Below are 22097 nucleotides of genomic sequence, written 5' to 3' on the forward strand. Positions count from 1 at the left end.
GGTTTGGAATATGGCTTCTGACTCTTAATTCTGTGGAAATCTCTGTTATTGTAGCACATATTTCTTCAGTAGCCTCTTAGATCTTTTCCAATATAAGTTTATAGTTCAATTGTGAATAAGGTTTCTCATTTTTAATAATAATTGAAGAGAGTCCCTTTTTTTCTTTTAGTGGAGGCTGTATTTAATAAAAGTAAAGCAGTATCCACCCTCACCGTTCCCACAGCTGCATCCGCTTATCTTTTCTCTTTAAAAGTAATTTGAAGGCCAAGTCCATCTCATCTCCAAATAGTAACCAGCAGTTGCAATATTAACTTTTGCCACTAGATGTCCTCAGTAGGTTAAAAAATCTTTTCCAGACACCATTTTTCCCCTTTTTCTATCTTTTAGAGAAAAAGGTGGAAAAAGAAACAATCTTCCAGTATAATATGATATTAGAGCTCTTTAAAAAAAGTTTTTTTCTGTACCCCAAAGTAGATAAGAATAAAGTGTAGTCTTTAAAAAATTTTATTTTAACCTTTTTGTTCAGCACCTTTCTTCCCACACATACCAAAGTTGCTTTTTCAAGATGGGGAAATGATTCCAACAGAGATTTTACGGGCAAAAGAAAGAACAAAGTAGGGTGAAGAGAGGAGGAGAAGGGGTCTCACCCAGATCATCTGCGGTGGGTCTATTCATGCTTAGATGTTACTGTGACTTTCGGCTGGTACGGCAGGGTAATCGGCCTTCTTATAGGACGATCTTTTCCTCCGTCGGCCCTCAGGAAATAGCTGGAGCTACGAGAGAAGCTGCCGCCCTCCCGCAGTCTCCAGCAAGCTTCCTCTCGGTGGTCGCCCCTCCAGGGCGACTTTTGACCCACAAAGGGTCTACCGGCGAAGAAAAACCAGCCGGTGTGGAGAGAAGTCTCCAGACATGACCGGAGTCACCGCGAACTGGAACCGGAAGTCCATCCTCCCTATTTTTGGAGAAAGCTTATTTCCAGGCTTCCAAGAAAAGAGGAAAGAAAAGGAAATTCTTGCTATTTGGAGAAGAACAGGGATATATCTAACAATATCTCAATATAGTCAATCATATACTAATGGAGATCCTTGCCTTTAGATAAAGCGTTCCTTGGACTGTCCTGGAAATAATGAGGGATGTTGATCTAGTTTTTTGTTGTTTATTTGCCAGTTTCCCATTTTGGTCAACCTCCCACTGCCCAGCAGCTAGTCAGTTTCAGTTATACTCTATAGGATTTAGCTGGCTGCCCAGTGAGGGCAGGATCTGCCTCCTTTCTCTCTGGATATTTGTGACCTGTTGTGTTCCCATTGACCTGTTGTGTTTCACATTCTTTTGAACTTGTGAGATGGTAAAATGGGGTTTGGGAGGAAGGAGAAACCAACTACCTACAGAAGCCCACACAGAAATTGTGGAATTGTGCAATAATATCTGGGTCATTCATTGTACCTGCTTTGTCCCAGTGGTGGATGTCTTCTCCACTGGCTGGTGATGTTTACTTTGCCTGTAAGAACTGATGCACTTCCAGATTAGAACAGGGGTCAGACAGAATAGTAATTGGCTTCAGGGCAACAAATGTGCCAAATTTGCTACACACCAAGGAAGGAAATGATAGCATAGAAGGGAAATGGCCAGATCACTCCCTTTCAATGAGTGAACAACCACTAATTGCTGACAGATATGGAATCAAAAATAAACTCAGTGAGAAGCCAGAGAGAGAACTTGCCTGAAGAATGCAGAACTAAAAAAGAAAAAAAAGTAAGGTGAGAAAACATCCTATAGATGGCAGCTGGAAATCATTGTGTTTGAAGTATTATGGGCCTGTTCTTTTTGTAGTACCTTCTAGCTCAGTGATGGCGAACCTTTTAGAGACCAAGTGCCCAAACTGCAACCCCAAACCCACTTATTTATCGCTGGGTTCCAGGTGGGCGTGGCGCGCTGGGTGGGCATGGCTGTGGTGGTCATGGCAGACTGGGTGGGTGTGGCCAAGGTGGGCATGGACACCTCGATGTTGCTCATGGGGAAGGACGTCTGTGGGGGAAGGGCAGGGATGGGGGAGATCCAGGGGCTCTCAGGCAAATGGGGCGGTGGGCAGGATGCTCATCCTGTGGGGTGGGGCGAAGCAAGACGAGGCACGGTGGGGGTGCCATTGTCACAGGGCAAGGCGAGGCAGGGGCCTGGGTGGCTGCTGCCTGACACCATCAGTCCCCAAGCGCATGGGGCCGATAGTGTCCATCAGCAGCCACAGCCTGCCGGCCCCTCGGCCGGTGCACTCTGGGGCTCTGCAGCCCACCACCAGCAATTCAGAGAAGCCACCTCTGAGCTGGAAGGCCAGCCGACAGCTGAGGAGGCCATGCAGTGGGTTGTGCCTGGGAAAAGGAAAGCATGCGAGGCCAGGAGGGATGGGACAGTGGGGAGGGAAACCAGTCATGACGGGATGCATCCGACCATGTGGGACCTCAGCGAGTTAGCAGGCAGCTGGTTGAAGAGGGATGGTTGCCATCTCCGGGGCACGGCATGCATGCCCACAGAAAGAGCTCTGAATGCCACCTCTGGCACGCGTGCCATAGGTTCGCCACCACTGTTCTAGCTTAATAGAAAATATATATATTGATGTTAAACAAATTTTATTTAACTTGTCTGTAACCACAATGACTGGAAGAAGCACACTTTACTTTTAAAAAATCCTGACATTTACTTAGACAGACAGAACTTTATTTTGGTTATTGACCAATAAAAATACAATTAATAAAATGAACATATCCCCTAACAGCAAGAACTATTAGCAATCATTTGTGGGAGAAGCTTATACATAATGTAGCAAAAGTACCTTGACAGACTTGAACACTGTGTGCTATCTAACAAAATTCAATAGTAAAGAAAGTAAAGTTCTACATGTAGAACATGTAGCTGCCAAAAATGCTAACCGAGTTCTAGGCTGCATTAAGAGAGGTATAGAATCAAGATCATGTGAAGTGTTAATAGCACTTTATAATGCCTTGGTAAGACCACACTTGGAATATCGTATCCAGTTTTGGTCACCACAATATATAAAAAAAATGTTTAGACTCTAGAAAGAGTGCAGAGAAGAGCAACCAAGATGATTAGGGGACTGGAGGCTAAAACATACAAAGAACAGTTGTAGGAATTGGGTATGTCTAGTCTAGTGAAAAGAAGGATTAGGGATGACATGATGGCAGTGTTCCAGTATCTTAGGGGCTGCCACAAAGATGAGGCTGCCACAAAGATGAGGGGGTCAACCTATTTTCCAGAGCACCTGAAGGCAGGACAAGAAGCAATGGATGGAAACTAATCAAGGACAGAAGCAACCTAGAACTAAGGAGAAATTAATCAATGGAACAACCTGCCTCCAGAAATTTTGAATGCTCCAACACTGGAAGTTTTTAAGAAGAGATTGGACAACCATTTATCTAATTTTCAGGAAACAGTAAGAATATTAAACCAATTTCAAGACATTATTCCATACCCTATGCTGAACGATCAGATGACTTTCTTGATTTGACTTAGAGTAGTCTGAATCCAGTTTTGAAGCTTAATGCTATATGTGTGCTAAATAACTCTAACGTGTAACCAATCATTAAGATTTTGGGGTCATTATAATGTGTGAACTGGCCAGGCTATTTCAGAGCCATTAACTATAGTTTACTTGTTTTGATGAAATATCAAGCTACAGTCAATTGAAATTTCTGCTTACACAAAAGGAAAAATGAAGCATTTCTATCTCGACTTATTAAAGAAGACATGACAATCTAATCACTGCCTATATGAAATTGCTTTGGTTTGTTTCTTATTTCTCTTGTTAGTTAGGGAAAGGATTACTAAACTAAGACAAAGCCAATAAAAGAGGTCCCAGCATGATGTGTGAACCTGCCATTTTCTTAATCAACTTGTCCATGGATTCATCGATATTAACTAGACAATTAAAGGCTTTAAAGAGTCTTATAATATTAAACCAAATCCATAATTGCAGCTGTTGTATTATCTAGTTATATAGTGAGTCATCTGGTTTTGACATTGTAGTTGTTGGCCTACTTCCAGTAAGGGAAGAATGTTCCCATGAGGAAAAACAAGCCATCAATATCTGGGTTTTTTTTTCCCCATCCTCCTGCTAACAAAGTGTCAGATATTGAATAAGTTAATAGAACGTAACTCTATTTAAAACATTTCTAAGGAATAATGCTATGAAATTATAAAAATGATTTTTCCCAAAACTCTCCACATAACAGAAAGAATAGCTCTGGAACCACAGTTTCATTATCTGCTCCTTGTCAATATTCAGAGTATGTGTAACAAATATGCATATGGGAGGGATGTAACATCATGACAAGATGTAAGTATTCATGGATAACTCAAAAGGCCCTTATGTATATAAATAAATGCACAGATGCTCACTTCAGAAATTTCAATTAATGTGTCTAGATCAGGAAGTGAACATGCGCCTTAGGCTCCTGCTCATTGTATCTGTTGCCTATTCAGCGTCAATGAAATGAACTAAAGGCTGCATCTTTCAGCACATCTAAGAAATGAGACACACTGCTTATCAGATGCACTGTTTATTGCACAGAATTAGATTAATTGGGATAATCAGGTTTCAGTAGCAGGACAGAGACAGGATTATCATTATCCATACTGCAGAGGTCTAGAACCCTAGAAGGTGAGATTCTGTACCTTTTGCTGACATCTAGTGCTGCTCTGAATAGAATATGCCACTTATTGTGAATAGAACATTCATATTTAAATGATGGGTTTCTGAACCATAATCTCTCTGGTGTTTATGCTGAGGCAATCAGGATATTTAAACATAAGTTTGCCTTTCACAACAGATGCTACAGTATATATATTTTGTCATTTCAAACTATTAAGTTCTAAATGTCATTTTCTGCAAATTATTTTTAAGTGATCTCCAACAAACCAACAGCATTTCTGCACAAGTAATATACCAGTGTTAGAGAGGGGGTGGCATGGGAATACATTCTCATGTATTGTATATAAGGAAAATAACTCCAAATAAATAGCTGCTGTTTACAATTCTTCCTTATCCCATTGTAGAATAATTATCTATAATCTAAATGCCAATAGTATCAGCAATGCACTGTTGCAAATCCTGTCTATACTTACACTATCATTCTGTTGGCTTTACTCATGAGTGAAGAGTTCATGTTCTTGATGTTTTGATAGACTACAATTATTGATGATATAGCTAAAAATCATATGGATGAAATGAAATGAATTTTTATCAGACCTGGGAGGAAATATGTTAGCAGACAAAGCAAAAAAATCAACATTTGAGAGATCCCAGAAAATGATGTTCAATGGTTCTTAGTATAAAGTCCTGTATCTATAAATATATTGCTGCAGGGTTTGATTTGATGGCAATGCATATGAAGGATCTAACTGCCTAATGAACATGAACATCAAACTAAAAATACCAGTGCAATTTTGATATACATTAACTGAAGCACTGCATCTGCAATATAGCAAGTAATCATTCTATTATATTCTACTCTGGATAGACCATGCTTTGTTTTTTTGTACCCAGATTGGGGCATCCACGAATTTAAAAAGATCAAGGAAAAGCTGGAGCAATGTTAGAGGAAGAGTTAACCAGAGGGTGGGGCTCTGGAAAGAAAACATACAAGAAAAAGTTAAAAGTGTTAGGTTCATAGGAGAAACTAACAAGCGACATTATAGTGGTTAATAAAGATTTTGTTATTTAAGAAGGGGCAGCCAGCCCCTTTAAAGAGAGCTGGTTTAGAGACGTTTCACTTTAGAGAACCAGTTTGGCTCAGTGGCTAAGGCACCAGGCTAGAAACCTGGAGGTTATGAGTTCGAGTTCCGTCTTAGCCATGAAAGCCAGTTGGGTGCCTTTGGGATAATCATTCTCTCAGCCCACAATGTCTGGCTCAGGCAACAAGGCCAGTGGGTCAATTCCTGTCACAGCTAATGGAAGGGAAAAAAGCCAATCCTGCACTTGCAGGAAGATGCTAGAAAGAAAGGAAAAAAAGGGGGGGAGTAGGTTTGTACTTAGTTGAAACAAAGAGTAGAATAAGAAACAAGAGAATGAAGTTAAACGAGTTTCAGAATAAACGTTAGGAAACATTTCCTGTTGATAAGAGTTGTTAAGCAATAAATCATCCTACCAATGGATAATAGAAAAATGGTAGGAGATTAATGGGGGCAAATGATGATGCTTTTATTATTGCATCATATAAATCATGCAAATTATATGCTTGTGTCCAGCATAGTGATGAAAATTTATAATTGTATCATTGGGACAATGGCAAAATAACATAGATTAACAATGTTAAATTGTTAATCATTCACATAATCCTATACTTTGTTCTACCTATGCTAATTTTCTTAATGTTTTCTAAAAAATATAATTTCATAACCTTATATTTATAGAAACAAATTAAATATAGAAACTGGGCTTTCCTGAGGTTTATTATGACACATATTTTAAGAAGAAAACATTCTATTGTTAATCACTTATGAAGTAGGAATAAAATGAAATATGTCTATACAGAATATGAAAGTTGGAGGGAGTCAAAATTTATTTATCTGTGTCCTACCTTTACTATTTTTACAAATAATTCAAGGTTGCAAACAAATCCAACATACCTTCAGCCTTCTATTTTCCCTATAGCAGCAACCCTGTGAGGTTAGTTGGGCTGAAAGAGAGTGACTGGCCCAAGGTCACCCACCAGCTGGCTTTCATGGCAAAGCGGGACTTGAACTCATGGTCATCCACTTTCTAACCTGGAGCCTTAACCACTGGACCAAATTGATTCTCTTCATATTCATTTCAGAAACATCCAAAAAATCTTATCAGAAGCCTTTCCTGCATCCAAATATATTATGGCTGCTGGTTTTTATTAAACAACTACAACAAATCTAATGTCATCTACCTCTGAATAGTCTTATATAAATCCAGCCTGAGTTGAATATACAATAACTGAAAGAAAAAATAATTTATTGGGTTAGCGTCCCTATGGTTGTGTGAGATAGAACTATAGTTAGGATTTGTAATAGGATCTGTGTCTTCCTTGGGAAGCATTAAGTCACATTCATACAACAGGATGTGATCTATAGATCTATTAGAACTTCAGCATAAATTCCAGGAAAATAGACGGTAAGAGCCCAGTATTTATTTTGTCTATCAATTGGTCCTTATCAGATGCCAAACTCCTTAGTATTTCATAAGGGAATTGCCATAAGTAATAACATTAGAAACAGATGACCAGAAAAAAGGGATATGCTATATCAGGCACAGACACACATCAAAATAAAAAAGTGATAAAATTATATTCTCAACAATAGTCAAAGCATATTGCAAACATCCCTGCACCCGTTAACAAGGTGCTGTCATCATTGTTATTATGCAAAGCTAAGGAGGTTGAAGAATAAATCACAGCTACAAAAGAGAACACTATTTCTTTTCCTTATAGCATTTGAGATCAATGTATAGAACAAACTGCATGATTAGGAATTACAGGATTGGAAAGCAGAACAGTAGCAGAACATATTCATATGTTCATATAATATCTTCCTTCTGAAGAAATTTCAGTCCTAAAACCCTAGAGAAGTGAGAGATTTTTCTGCTGTGGCCAGATCATCTTAAGATGTGTTGGATGTTGTTATAACAAGTATGGCAAGAAATCTGAAGAAATAATAAAGATCCCTCTGGTGAATCATAATTTTCAGTACACAAAACCCTATGTCTTGCACTTCTCTAGCATCTTCACTTGGAAAGAACAATATAGCTCTTAATTTTCTTTTCACTTAAGCATTGTATTTTCTCAGCTGATTTGATCAGTGGCTGAAATTTATCATCTATATCAGGGGTGTCAAACTGCCGGCCCATGGGCCGGATGCATCATAGCAAAACCATGCCCACCCCGTTGTCGGCAGTGGCAAAAAAGTCACGATATATGATGACCCAGGGCACGGCACAGAGACAAGACAGTCAAGTGGCAGTTCAAACCGCTTTTTATTTGCTCCAATTTTCCCCAAATGCTCCCACGTTTCTGGCAAGCCGCAGAACAAAGTAAGACACACACACCTTCAGCAGCCTCTGACTGCAAGTAGTTTCACAAGTTTTTAACTCTTCAGGCAGGGAAAGTGTGTGTATGGAACAAGCCATCGTCCTTTGACTCACAAGCAGTTAGATTAGAAGAGTAATTTACTCAAGGCCACGTTGATAACAAGGAAAGAAAGATACATCCAAAAATCTAATGAGTCTGGAAATACAAGTTTGCCTGAGCAGTTTCAAAAGGGAAGCCAAAATTCAACTTGAGGTCTTTGAACACTAAATCAAGTTTGTCAGCCAGTCCAATGGTCAGAGTTTCAGGGTTTCCAAACAGAAATCACAGCACAGGAGATCAGAGAATTGTTTCCAAGATCAGCAAAACCCCAAGCATTCAGCATTTGTTCCTGACAAATGCCCCTCCCCCATAGCGTCTCCTTAAGTCTCAGTCTCCAGGTGTGCCTTGTGGAGAGGGGTGGGGCACTCTCCTCCCGAGTAGCTAGGTCTACCTGCGTTATTCCCTCCTTTTCCCCATTCTCAGTACTCTAGGATCAGGAGGAGGTGGCCCTTGCCCTTCATCCTGTCCCAATCCTGAAAGGTCCTGGTCTGCCTCAGCCTGCTCTTCCCCAGATTCCTCTGAAGCCACAGACACCCCTCCCTCGACTTCCATCAGCTCCAGTTCCAGCTCATTTTCCTCAGCAGATACATCACAACACATCATGTGATGTTGCAAGCTTGACACCCCTGATCTATATAAAAAGGAAAGGCTGTAATAAGATGGGCCTTAGTATCTAACACATGTTTTAAAAAAACCTGGCAGAACTCGTTCATGTATTAAGGCTTCCATAAGAAAGCAGACTGATATTCTTGTCTTGAAATTCTAGAATTTGGAGCATTAAGACTCTGAGTTAAAGAATATTACTTAGGCCTGTGTAGCCTTCAATAATTCTGTTGTGGCCACATTGGTATACTTCTTGTGATCTCTCAAATGACATCAGTAATACCGAAACTCATGCTTCCCATGCTAACAGAATGATGAATAATTTTTATGTCCATACACATCTCTGTGAGTATGATTATAATGTCTTTCTCAGTAATTTCACAGCAGTTGTCACTTTGGGGAGAAGAAAACAATTGAGGGGTTTTTTTTGTTTTGTTTTTTTGTCAACAACAAGCCATCTTAGGTTTCTATCTCCAATACAGGTAGCAGTAATTAGATATTAGGATAATAATGCTGCTGGGGGATTACTCTTTACCTGTCTCTAGCATCCTCTTGGATATAAGTCTGCAAAACATAATACTGTACAGAAATAATTCTTGACTGTGTCTACTTTTGAATTAAATACAGTTACATGCTAAAAAGCTTGGGCTGAATTTATATATCCTTATTTAAAGCAAATATAGGCATTAGTATAATAATTATGCATGTTATAATTTTACTCATTTTAATGATATGTGGAGCAATGTATGAATGAGTTTAAATTCTGAGCTTAAAGGTACATTCAAAGACCTGCCTAAGAAAGAGAATTCCATAGCATATCATTTTTCAGTTTGCTACAGCTGCAAGTCATTAGAGCCTTTTCTTGGTCAGCAAAAAAAATATGAAAGGATCAAGATGCATCTGCAAACAGTGCATATAGCTAATACATCACTGATGTCCCAGGTTCAACCTAAAAGTTAACAAGTCAAGAAAAAAAATGTTTAAAAATATCCACAAATAGCAAAATCAGTTACTATATAAAAGCAATTTGTATGTTGGGTTACATTTGGGAAAAACAGTTTTCCTGTGTTTAGTTTATCTAATTCACTTCTCCTATTCCAGATGCATTGCTTACAAACTTAGTACAGAAATAAAAAAGGTGCTTTTAACTTGGCACTGATATTTGTGCCAAATAGTTGCATGGTATTTTCAACAGCTGTCAGACTAAAGCATCTTTGAGGTCAATGGAGGATGTTTTCTAAGTTGCACATTATAAGCGAAGGATTCTTCTAAGACACTAAACCTATTTCACTCTTTTCAGGATATTTATTTGTATGTAAATATAAATATTTATTTATTGCAGCATTCTCTAATTTAGCGTTGCCCTCTTGAGTCATTGAGTTAATAATTGCTGCACAGCTAAAGATATCATTTTGGAGAAAATTATTGTTTTGAATCAGCACCTATTGCCATAAATCTAAAAAAACATTGTTTTTTAATGCTGTCCGATCACTTTTGTTTAATTATGATTATAAAATAACACAATGAAAACACAATATGATCCAATTTAATTTTTTTCCGTAGGGGGATAGTTCTTATGTGAAGGACCGTTGGTGTGTATTTGATGGATTCATGGTATTTTGTCTGTGGGTGTCCTTAGTTTTACAGGTAATTCTGTTTCATTATAATAAAGTCATCTCTGCCCAAGTACTGAGTATTGAGTTTAATTTAAAAATCCTCTGATTGGCTCTCCTCTTTAAGCAGACTCAAGAAGTGTTTGAAACTTGTAATTGAATGCCACAGAGTGTACCTAACAGGATCTATTTTATTTTTCCTTTTATTATTAAACTTGTATGCTGCCTGACTCCCAATGTCTCTGAGAGGTTCACAACAATCCAAACAAAGAAATTACATTAACTCCAATTAAAAAGAAGAAAAAAAGATGATAAAAATGACAAAAATGACAGACTGAATGGAATGAAGTTAGGAATCCTAATCTTCCACACTAGGTCTTCAGCCACTCTTCTGGACAAGAAAAGAGTGGAGGATGTTCAGAGCTCAGGGGGAATCTATTTCTGGAGATTTCCCTGATGATCAACCTTTGAAATAAACATCTTCTTTATACTGTATATCAGCATCTCCTCTCTCTCTCTCTCTCTCTCTCTCTCTCTTTCTCTCTCTCTCTCTCTCTCTCTCTCTCTCTCTCTCTCTCTCTCTCTCTCTCTCTTTCTCTCTCTGTGTGTGTGTGTGTGAGAGAGAGAGAAAGAGAGAGAGAAATCTCCCTGAGTTGGGGAGTGAATAAGAAACAAATAGGCAAATTATCACTTTCATTGCTGACTTAAACTTGCCGACTTATCAGGAGGATTGCCAATGACCCAAATATAACCAAAATGCAGCATTTGTTACAAAATTAAGCAGAAATATGAGATACCTTTAAAAAGTCAAAGTAAGACTTTTCAAGCAAACTAAAAAGCATCTAATTCTCACCAGATTACTCTAAAACATGTTTTAACTTACTTATAAATTCAAATAAAGGTTTCAGAAAAAAATGACATGTCATAGAAATCGTCACCCGGTTATGATCATCACTTTGAACATATTTGGAAGCAAATTGGCCACTTAAGAGCCGTGGTGGCGCCGTGGTTAGAATGCAGTACTGCAGGCTAATTCTGCTGACTGCTGCTGTCAGCAGTTTGGCAGTTCGAGTCTCACAGGCTCAAGGTTGACTCAGCTGTCCATCCTTCCGAGGATGATAAAACGAGGACCTAGAATGTTGGGGGCAATATGCTGACTCTATGAACTACTTAGACAGGGCTGTAAAGCACTGTGAAGTGGTATATAAGTCTAAGTGCTATTGCTATTGGTAGTGTAGCTCCCAAAGCAGAAGTGCTACATGGACATAGCAAGGCATGCTCATCACTGTTCACATTACTGCATTCTGGAACAGCTGAAGCTTCTGGATGGCTTTATGGACAACCCTATGTCTTACAGTAATTAAGCTGCAAGGTGCCCATGCTATGAGTGACTATCTGAAGAGCCATTTGATCTAGGAGAAGCATAACTGGTGCAGCATATGAAGAGGTGCGAAGCCAACTTTGGCACCTGGTCTTTTTGGAACAAAATACTGCTTTTCATTCCCCATCTCCTTTCACTACAGTACTGCAACCTATTAGAGTGAAATCAATTGGGCAATCAAGCTATTGCTAAACTAAAATGTAATGTTCAGATCAGTGTTAATTATCTAATATTTTGAGAAATGTACCAATTACTGTATATAAATTGCGTACTTTTGAGTGCTTGGACACTATCTGAACTAAACAAAACTAAAAGAGAAAAGTTCTACTCTTAGTCCGCATAAGACTTTCAAACAAAAAATTCTTATCAAACAAAACCTTACATGGTTCAAAAAGAAAGAGATTTATCTGTATATAAGTGTATACAACTAATGAAATCCTCCTATCAGAATAATTGATAACATAACAATATGTTATGCAGTACACTTTGCATTCCAAATTTAAATGACTCATTCTCTTGTTAGTGTTTTAAAAGAAATTGAATTTTAGGTATGTGCACTAGAGCTTGTTACCATTATTTGATCTGGCAGCCTAACATAGCTTGCTTTTCACATAGAGCACTTCCTTTTCAGTTTAGCCTGGAGCAATTCTATCATGTGAGCATTGTATATCAGCAAAGACATCCTGTACCTTCTATTTGACTACTCCAGTGCACTAGTGTGAAATTGTTTTAGATCAATATATTCAAGATTCCTTCATATTGTCGAATGAGATCAATGATGTTTGAGCCTGCAGGATAATCAGTTGCAAAGGAAACTGTTAAGAAGCATGGAAATCCTAAATTTAGCAAAAACCACCACTGAAAGATAACAGTGGAAGTATGTTGTTCCTGAAAATTATAGTGTTTTGCAGAAATAACCATTTAAAACTAGCAAAAGAAGACTGGCATGATTAGGAAATATCAAAGAGAAAAAAAACATTCCTTTTCTTCCTAGGTTTTTGAAATTGCTGAGATAGTTGATCAAATGTCTCCTTGGGGCATGCTGAGGATCCCACGACCACTTATTATGATTCGAGCATTCCGAATTTATTTCCGCTTTGAATTACCAAGAACCAGGATAACCAACATTTTAAAGTAAGTCTGTTTTTTGCCTTTGATTTTAAAGTGTAGCTTTGGTAGGTTTTTAGGCACAGCTGTATAAAAGGATATTGTGAGTGAGAGACTTGCATTCAATTTCCTATGCTCCCATATCTCTTTGCTTACTTTATTTAACTTTGCAATATGGATGAATAATTGGGGAACTTCCAGACTTATGCAAGCCCTTTGCCTTTTGAGAAGGAAAACCAAGCATTTTAAAAAAATTGCCAAAGGCCCGATTGGTTTCTCAGCATAGTGTATATCATCACTTCTGTTGGGTTTCAATAAATATCCTAGTTTACAATAGTCATAGCTACTAATTCCTTGGACACATTTTTTTTATTTACATACTTAAGATTTTAAAAATAATGTAGGGAGGTACACATTTGTGAGTATACAAATTGTTCTAAATTAGAGTCCAGTGTAGTTCAACACCTAAATTCAATGCAGTATTTAGAACGAAAAAATACTATTTTTCTCTAATTCTCACTTGATAAAATAGGTGATTAATCTACAGCTGCAAAGCCTTTTCTGATGGATCTGAAATCTTGGAAACTTTGTCCTACTTTTTTTTAACTGTATATACATTTAATGCATATCACATTCATTCTCATTTCCTTTCCTTTTAAAAAACTAGGCGTTCAGGTGAACAAATTTGGAGTGTTTCCATTTTCCTTCTGTTCTTTCTGCTTCTGTATGGAATTTTGGGGGTCCAGATGTTTGGACCTTTCACATATCATTGTGTAACAAATGATACAAAACCAGGGTAAGTCTCAACCAGGATTTTTCTGTGTGTCTCCCTTAATCTTTCTTTCTAAAGGATTGTTCCCTGTCTTATTTTGCATTTGATATTGGTCTTGATGATGAGACCTTGAAATGTGAAAGTATTTTAGTGAGATTTGGTACTTTAGCAACACAGTTTTAAAGAACCTTTGTAGCTATATGATCTTCTAATGGGGAACTTGGGACCAACAAGTTCTAATTTCCCATGAAACATAGTTGTCAGATTGCTGTAAGCATGTACAACAGTGTCTGACAGTGTTGTTGTTAGGTTTCTAGGGCTCTTAGGAAATGTATTCTACGTGAATAATTTTATCAAAGACAATGTTGTAGCCAGATAGAAGGCAGTTGTGGTGCAATTCCTAGAAAATTTGTATAAAATGAGAAAGGGGTCAATTAAATTAGGAAGGGCTAGCACAGAAACAAAAACATTAACAATATTCTTAATTTTAGTGAACCTATTAAATGAAGCTTAATTTTAGTGAACCTATTAAATGAAGCTGTTTTTAATAATGTTTTTAAGTACTGCTAATAGAAGATGTTATTCTTTTTGGTATCTGTATTTCTTTAGCATTTTATTGTACTTTACTGTTTGAAACTTGAAAACAGTCTGAATATCTCTTAAGAAATATTCTATTAGGAAAATAGTGTATACATTATCTGAAAAGAATAAATGGGTGATACATACAAATAGTCCTTGACTTACAACCATTCCTTTATTGACCATTCAAAGCTATCATGGCACCGGGGAAAAATGACTTACAACCAGTCCTCATGCTTACAATCATCACAGCATCCCCACAGTCACATGCTCAAAATTTGTGTAGTTGGCAGTGATGTGTATTTACAATGGTTGCAGCATTCCAGGATCATGTGATCACCATTACTGATCTTCCCAGCTGGCTTCTGACAAGCAAAATCAATGGGAGAAGCCATTGATGGGCTTCTCCCAATGGGAGAAGCTTAATGACCATGTGATTCAGTTAAGAATTACAGTGATTCACTTAAAAACTGTGGCAAAATCTGGCATGAGTCACTCGCTTAGCAACAGAAATTCTGGTTTCAGTTGTGGCTGTAAGTTGAGGGCTATCTGTGTGAAAGTTCACACTGTTTGGTTCCACTTCTATAGTTTTGACTCCAAATCAGCAATTCTTTCCCTTGGATTTCCCAAGTGTAGCAAGATGCTTGCAGTGGTGAAATGTTCAGTGTTAAAACAAACATAAATACCTTATTTGCATACATTTAAATGTATGTTTTCCTAAGTTCAGCACAGTTGAACCCCTTGTTTTATAACAAGGTTTTCAAAAGCAAACACAGAATTAAGTGCTACATTTTCTGTGATGCTTCTCTTAATTTTACCTCATTTTTGTTTTTAGGCTGCTTCCTTTCCCTCAAGAGAATTCTAAGTCTTGCCAGCCAATATTCATACTCACCTTCTTGCTTTATCACTTGGCTCACTACATTTCTTCTGAGGCATTTGTCTGTCTATCTGCATCACACTGTTGTCTCTCTTGTTCCCCTTCTCACTTTCTAATACACAACATTTTCTTACTGTTTTGAGGGCTTCGCCATGATTTATTTTTATTTGCTGCTTGCTTGTTCATATTTGTTTAATCTCTGTGAAAGAGCAACGCACATCAAGGAAGAAAGACTTTTAAAAGTAGCATGTTAATGTATTCAATGACTATTGCCAGAGCGAGCTGGACTTCTGATTTGGTTCCTTTATCACAGTGTTTCCCAAACTTGACAATTTTAAGGCATGAGGACTTCAACTCCCAGAATTCCACAGCCAGCAACGCTGGCTGTGGAATTCTGGGAGTTGAAGTCCACGTGCCTTAAAATTGTCAAGTTTGGGAAACACTGCTTTATCAGATCCATATTGATGGGATTTCAGCTCCAGCATTAATAGGGAACTTAATTCCCATATGCTTACTGGATCTTAGCCATAACTGTGATATTCACTTGGGGTAAAATAGCTTCCCCTCATTATAACATGGTACGCATTTTGCTAAAGGGGACATATTAGGCTCTTTTCCTTTGTTTTATTTTCACAGTAAACTGGGAGTAAATGGCTGTGCCAAGATGGCCCATGAATTTCATTGCAAATAGGAATTTGAACTGGGGTCACTAAAGTCTCAATCCAACACTGTTCCAGCTTTCCCTAATTTGGTGCCCTGCAAAAGGAATGGAACAAGCATTTCCCAAATTCCTACTGTTCTTTCTACCTGCTGTTCTTTCCCTTAAGTATTTAAAAACAGGCCTATATTATTTTCTACAACCCACATATTAAACAAAGAATGAGATTACAATAAATGATGGCCAAGGCATTTCAGTTCTGTAAGATCTCATTTTATTCTGTAGTCTTCCGTCATAGTCTTAAGTGAATCCATCTAAATCTAAGATTTTCTCAAGGCTGATTAATTCTCTAGTCCAATTGCTCTTAGTTCCTCAGATGGAGAGGAAAAATAAATAGGATTATCTCAAAATAATGATTTACAGATAGAGGGTATTTTCCAAGTAAATTACTTATCCCTTTTTGGCATTTGAATGAATACATAACTTATATTACTTGGGTTTTTTTCCCCCCTTTAGTGGATTGCCCTATAGTAGATCTCAATTTGCTGAGGACTAAATCCTTCTGATCATTTCAGATCTTTTTTCCATTCTCTTGCACTATTATTCCATTTAAAGATGATGATGTGTGAATTTGAAGAGCGTTAATATTGTTCTCAGTTCCCAGAAGATCAGAAAGCCCTTCAGTTGATAACTCTGTCACTATCCATTATTCTGCAGTTATACCGTGGCACCTAATTTTTATACAAGACTATTGTTTCTATGCAGGCAATGATTTGGATATTCAAGGAAGTAAAGGTAAAAGCTAACCAGATAGTGTTTCCCTTTCTTTGCACACTACAGAAAGAACAAGATTGCATATTTTACCCAGATAGCATTCAATTTGACTAACTAATTTCCTTGTCATCCCAACAGAAACATAACCTGGAACAATTTGGCAATCCCAGACACACATTGTTCAAAAGCATCAGAAGAAGGCTACCAGTGTCCACCAGGATTTGAGTGTTTGGACCTTGAAGAATTGGGGTTAAGCAGGCAGGAGCTGGGCTACAGTGGTTTTAATGAAATAGGTATGTCTATCTGATTACAATCTCTTTCCAATGCCTATTTGAAAATGCTTATGAAGTTTGTAGAAGAAATTCTGAGTAGATGGGGTGTTGAAGTACCAAGAAGGAGCATAAATTGGGTATTTCCCCCCCCTCTGGCATATTTTTCCTCATTATTCAAAATGAAAATTGATTATTGAATACATAGTTAAGTCTATACAATTCAACTCTAATTTCCAAATTCCAGATGATCTTAGTGGTAAAAAGTTTTCATTGATGTTACCTTCTCGCAAAGTGAAGCAACTGCAGCTATAGAGTGCAGCACTATCCAGGAATGGAAAGCATAGGTTGTTGATTCTTAATCATTTCCCTCCCTTCTATAAAGATGACAAATGATATTCTAAGTGACTGCAATATTCTATTGCAGTTTCGAGATGTCATGTCTAGTTTAGCCCTTAAAATATATTCTAGTGACACTGTCATGAGTATTAAAGTTAATACATAAACATTTTCCTTAAAAAAACCAGCAGAAATTGATGGACAGAAAGCAACATACATGAGTAGAAAATACAAGTACTATCCCCGATGAAGTAGGATCACCAGAGATAGCGGCCAATTTTATGTATGACCTGTGTAAATCAGAATTGATAGATTTGATTGAGATTCAATATTTAAAGATGGTATGATTTGCTATGAGTTTTTGATTTGAGATGTGAGGGCAAATCTATTCATTTCAGCTGGTAGAGCTTTGAGCTTCAATTAAAAAATGTGTCTATAAGTTATGAGGAAAATTCAAAGCCCCTAAAGGTACACCTTATTTTACTAGAATAGAATGAAAATCTCAGGGATTGTAAATTGTCTAGAAGAAATTAATGCTGTCAGGCTTCAGCTACATCCCACAATAATTTTAAGATGTTCTCCCTGTAGCTTTCTGAAGGCAGAGATAGCAAAGATGAAGAAATGACTGTATCATTCAGTGTCCAAATTGTCTAACAAATAGCCTATGCAGATGTTGGCTGGACCAATGAATATATCGGATTCCAGTTTAAAAATACAACCTTTCAAAAACTTTTCCTTAGTTTTCCACTTGCTTTTCTGAATTACTCTGAAGAATTTTAATTGACTTGTCCTTGTAAGATGTTGTACTTTGTTAATTACTGATCTCTGACTTTTCTTGTATACTGGGGCTTGGCATAGCTACTTGGCAAAGCTATTTATTAGATGGCAGGTAGGAGCTCTCAGTTTGGCTTACTGATAAAACTTGGCCTTTTCTGGCCTAGATTTGGAAGACGAACAATTGATTTGTTTTAATGTGGATCTGTAATTTGTTGCCCCTGACTTTGGGGATGTCAGGAGAATTAATACAATTAGTTTACAAACTTGACGGCTCCTAGAAAAAAATCACTCATCAATGGCAGCAAGACTTATGGCTGGAGTTGAGGCTTCTTAGCAATATTCTTAGTTAATTAGTAGTAGAGGCAGCTGAAGCAGATTAGTATAGTGAGCTACAATGCCGTAGAGCAGTGGTTCTCAATTTGTGGTCCGTGGACCTCTGGCAGGCAGCAAAGTCATCACAGGAAGTCCATGAAGGCTTGAAGAACTGTTACAATTTAAATCTTGAGTCAGGTTTTGGGAGTCCATGGCCATTTCCATGGCCACAAAAGATATTTAAAGAGAGTCCATGGTGAAGAAAAGATTGAGAACCAATGCTGTAGAGCAGAGGTCCCCAACCTTTTGGACACTAGGGACCAGTTCTGTGGAGAAAGGTTTTCCCACGGACTAGAGAGTGTGTGATTTTTTTTATTATTATATTTTTTATTAATTTTTTACACAAGCATAAGTCACTCAATAATTGGTAAACAGTGTGTTGTCTGGGTTACATTTGTAAAAGCACTCCTTAACAATTGATTTCTATAGTCTGTATTCCATATATTAATTTTGGTTGATTTCCTCTTTCCCCGAAACATCTTTTTTTGCAAACATTGAGTTAATACAATTCTTATTGTTTTAATAAATGACAATTTAGTATATATTTTTTCCAATATTCCTAAAAAATAATCATTCTATTAATACATTTCTTTTCAGTCATTTGGATTGCCTGATCATCGATCCTATTACAATCCTTATTTTAGTTTATTTCTCCCACCAAATTCTAAGTATTTTTACTGGTAAAGGTTTTCTCAGCGATTAGTTACATTTACACTGACAGACTTAATTCTATTTTTTCCATATAAGCCATCTCACATTTTTACGTTTCTTAAGTAATGGATATAAGAGTAAAATGAAAAAAAAAATGAAAAAGAAATAAAAAATAAAAAAGAAGAGAAGAGAGCAATAATAACGGAACATAAGAAATAACATAGTACTTAGAATATATATCCCTCCTAGATTAATAGTGTTTATTTTCTCAAATTTCTTATTCTTTTTAATCATAGTTAAGAATATATTTAATCTTTAGAAATTCTATTCAATAGATCTAGTCATCTAATCCCTTAACTCTAATTCAAAGCATGTATGTATGTATGTATGTATGTATATATTTTTTCGCGGGTGTTTGTATGTAGGTCTTTGGTTATTCGGGTTTTCTCCCGCATAAAATTGGAAGTGTCTTGGTGACGTTTCGACGAAGTCCCATTCGTCATCTTCAGGCTGGTGTTTTCAGCTTCGTGCTCCTCGAAGCACGAAGCTGAAAACACCAGCCTGAAGATGACGAATGGGACTTCGTCGAAACGTCGCCAAGACACTTCGAATTTTACGTGGGAGAAAACCCGAATAACCAAAGACCTACGTATGTATGTATGTATGTATGTATGTATGTATGTATACTTTTCTTGAATTCAGTCACATTTAAGTATCTAAAACATTTCATCTCTCTTAGAGTGGTGTTTCAAATTTTTTCTATTTCTTTAACCATATTCAAACACATGTTTCTTTTTTAAGTATTCTCTCTGATATGTCCCATCATCTATTTTCTTAGTTTCCATCTTAATCTTTTTCCTTTGCCCAGAATCTTTCTTAATCAATGTACTTTGCTGAATCCAAAGGTTTTTCCATACTTTCGTAGGTGTTACTGTAGATGTTTCAGTTTCCAAATAAGTTTTAGTTGGGATTATCCAATCAAAGCTTCCCTTCAAGGCTTTCACAGCACTCGTTTCAGCTTCTCTAAGCCATTTCTCTGGAAGCAGTGGCCTTCCTAATCTTCTCCTACATTCCATTCCTGCAATCTAGACACTGTCTTCCAAACTTCCTCCACAGGAGACAGAATAAGCTGCTCACCTGCATATAGATGAGGGAAAAATTTATGCTCTTCTCAGACCCAATCTTGACAATTTCTCAGCTGTTCTTTCAGACTGTAGTGATCCTGATTCTCCCAGGAATCTGTGCAAGAGAAAGAAAAGCAAATATCTATTTGCACAAGGGAGAGAAAACATTTTTTTTAAACTCACATTTTGACACTTTCCCAGCAAAGAAACCCCATCTGTATTTTTACCAACCATTCTTTCTGTCAGATTGGTCCCAACAGCATTAAAGATATCAAAGAAACCCTAACCCTAGGAGGCAGAATAAACTGGTCTTTTGCATATAGCAGACAAAGAGATTAAAAGCTTCTTCCGAAGCCCCACTTTGCCACCTTCCCTGTCCACTCCTTCAAAGAACAGTAACACTTTCTAACTTCTGAAGCATCTGAATAAGAGGCAAAAGAATCTAAACATTTGCATAAAGGAGAAAAAATAAGTTAAGATTCTTCTTCCCAAATTTCATTTTGTATAAGATGTTCTAATTTTAAAATGTTATTTTTTAAAAAAACTATTTTTTCTAATTTAACCATTGTATATTATTTGTTACTTTTTAAAGTGGATTCTCCCTTCAAAGGTCCTGTGCTTTCTAGTTTGGCTGTACAGCTTTTGGGATGGAAAGGCACAAAGATGCCTTAGTATGTACATGATACAAAAACTGCAGAGGGGCAGCCAGACAGCATTGGAAAAAGATTCAGCTGCTTTAAGGATAGAAGCTATGTAAGCACCTTTGCAAAGCAGTCCAACGTAGGTTTCGCCTTCCAATCTGAAGTATGTGTGTGTGTACACATACACACACACACACACACACACACTGTATTTAAAATCAGTAAAAAATAAAATGATGAACTCTGGGATATAAGAAAAAAGCCTTCTTTATTGCTAAGTTTTTGTCAACTAGCTGTGGACATCATCAGAGCAAGGGCTGAATAATAAGGGAGCCTGTACATATACTTATATAATAGTTATAACGGTCAAAGTATGGAATGTACATATGGCATGCTCATAACATGCTTGCTCGCATACAGTCACGGTGGTCTCGGCATCAATGTGAAATTGGTTGAAATTCACAAATTACGCCTGTCAGCTGTTTAGCGCATAAGTCTGGTCGCACCTGTCAGCTGTTCAGCGCGTAAGCCTCGTTGAGCCGCACACAGTCGAGCGCTGGCTGGTATGTACAGGCTCTCTTATTATTCAGCCCTTACTCTGATGATGTCAACAGCTACTTGACAAAAGCTTAGCAATAAAGCAGGCTTTTTTTCTTATATCCTGGAGTTCATCGTTTTATTTTTTACTGATTTTAAATGTCTACACCTGGGATTCCAGTATATAAATTTATCAAAGATATATATACTGTACATATAACCAGCCTTATATACAGTATAGCCAGGCTTAGCCTTCGGTCCATTATAAAATCTATTTAGTCACATACTGTTTTGATTACTGTACACATTGTAAAGTTATCTACTCAGAAACATCTTGTTATTTTCTTTGTATCCCAACTTATTAACTGAACATTTTAATTATGTTGTTTCATGTGCGATGATAATAACATTTTCAGTGTCCTCAAAGATTTGAAATGATTAGAGAATGAGAAAGAATATAATTGTGTGATTACGTTTTTCAGAATTATGATTTAATTATATATAACTATGCCTATGAAAATAAACAGAATTCAAAGGATCTTTTTCAACAAAGCATTATTTCTACTGTTTGAAAACCATATTCTGGTATACAGAAGTGTAAAACCAAGTGGAAGTGAATTTGCTAGTCTTTAATACTTTTATTATTATTAAAAGTATTCCTTCTCTAGGGGTTAGGGTTGTTGCAGTGACCAAAGAACAGTATTATATTTTTGCTCTACAAGTTTATACTTCTGTGCATTTAGTTGAGGCATTTATATAGGAGACCCTTTTCTTATTTGTGAATCTACTTTTTGTACGTTTCTCTCTTTTCTTCCCTTCTTTTTGCAACCAACTTAAAAATGCTTTGCAGAAGATGAAGGGCAC

At 37.1% G+C, this 22097-nt stretch overlaps 1 protein-coding gene across 8 annotated transcripts in view; it reads left to right on the plus strand.

Moving 5' to 3' along the window:
- NALCN (sodium leak channel, non-selective) overlaps positions 1–22097 on the plus strand; it is a 222774-nt gene that overhangs the window by 47848 nt on the left and 152829 nt on the right. For 6 of the 8 annotated variants that reach the window (XM_039337741.1, XM_039337739.1, XM_039337743.1 and 3 more), the window contains 4 exons: positions 10326–10409; positions 12751–12890; positions 13531–13659; positions 16662–16816. In XM_039337741.1, the coding sequence (XP_039193675.1) occupies positions 10326–10409; positions 12751–12890; positions 13531–13659; positions 16662–16816 (508 nt within the window). The remainder of the gene's footprint in view (positions 1–10325; positions 10410–12750; positions 12891–13530; positions 13660–16661; positions 16817–22097) is intronic. The other 2 variants (XM_039337745.1, XM_039337746.1) reach the window with 1 other exon arrangement.

The sequence above is a fragment of the Crotalus tigris genome, unplaced genomic scaffold (genome assembly GCF_016545835.1).
Source record: "Crotalus tigris isolate CLP2741 ecotype Arizona unplaced genomic scaffold, ASM1654583v1 scf7180000017685.4511686, whole genome shotgun sequence".
Taxonomy (NCBI): Eukaryota; Metazoa; Chordata; class Lepidosauria; order Squamata; family Viperidae; genus Crotalus; species Crotalus tigris.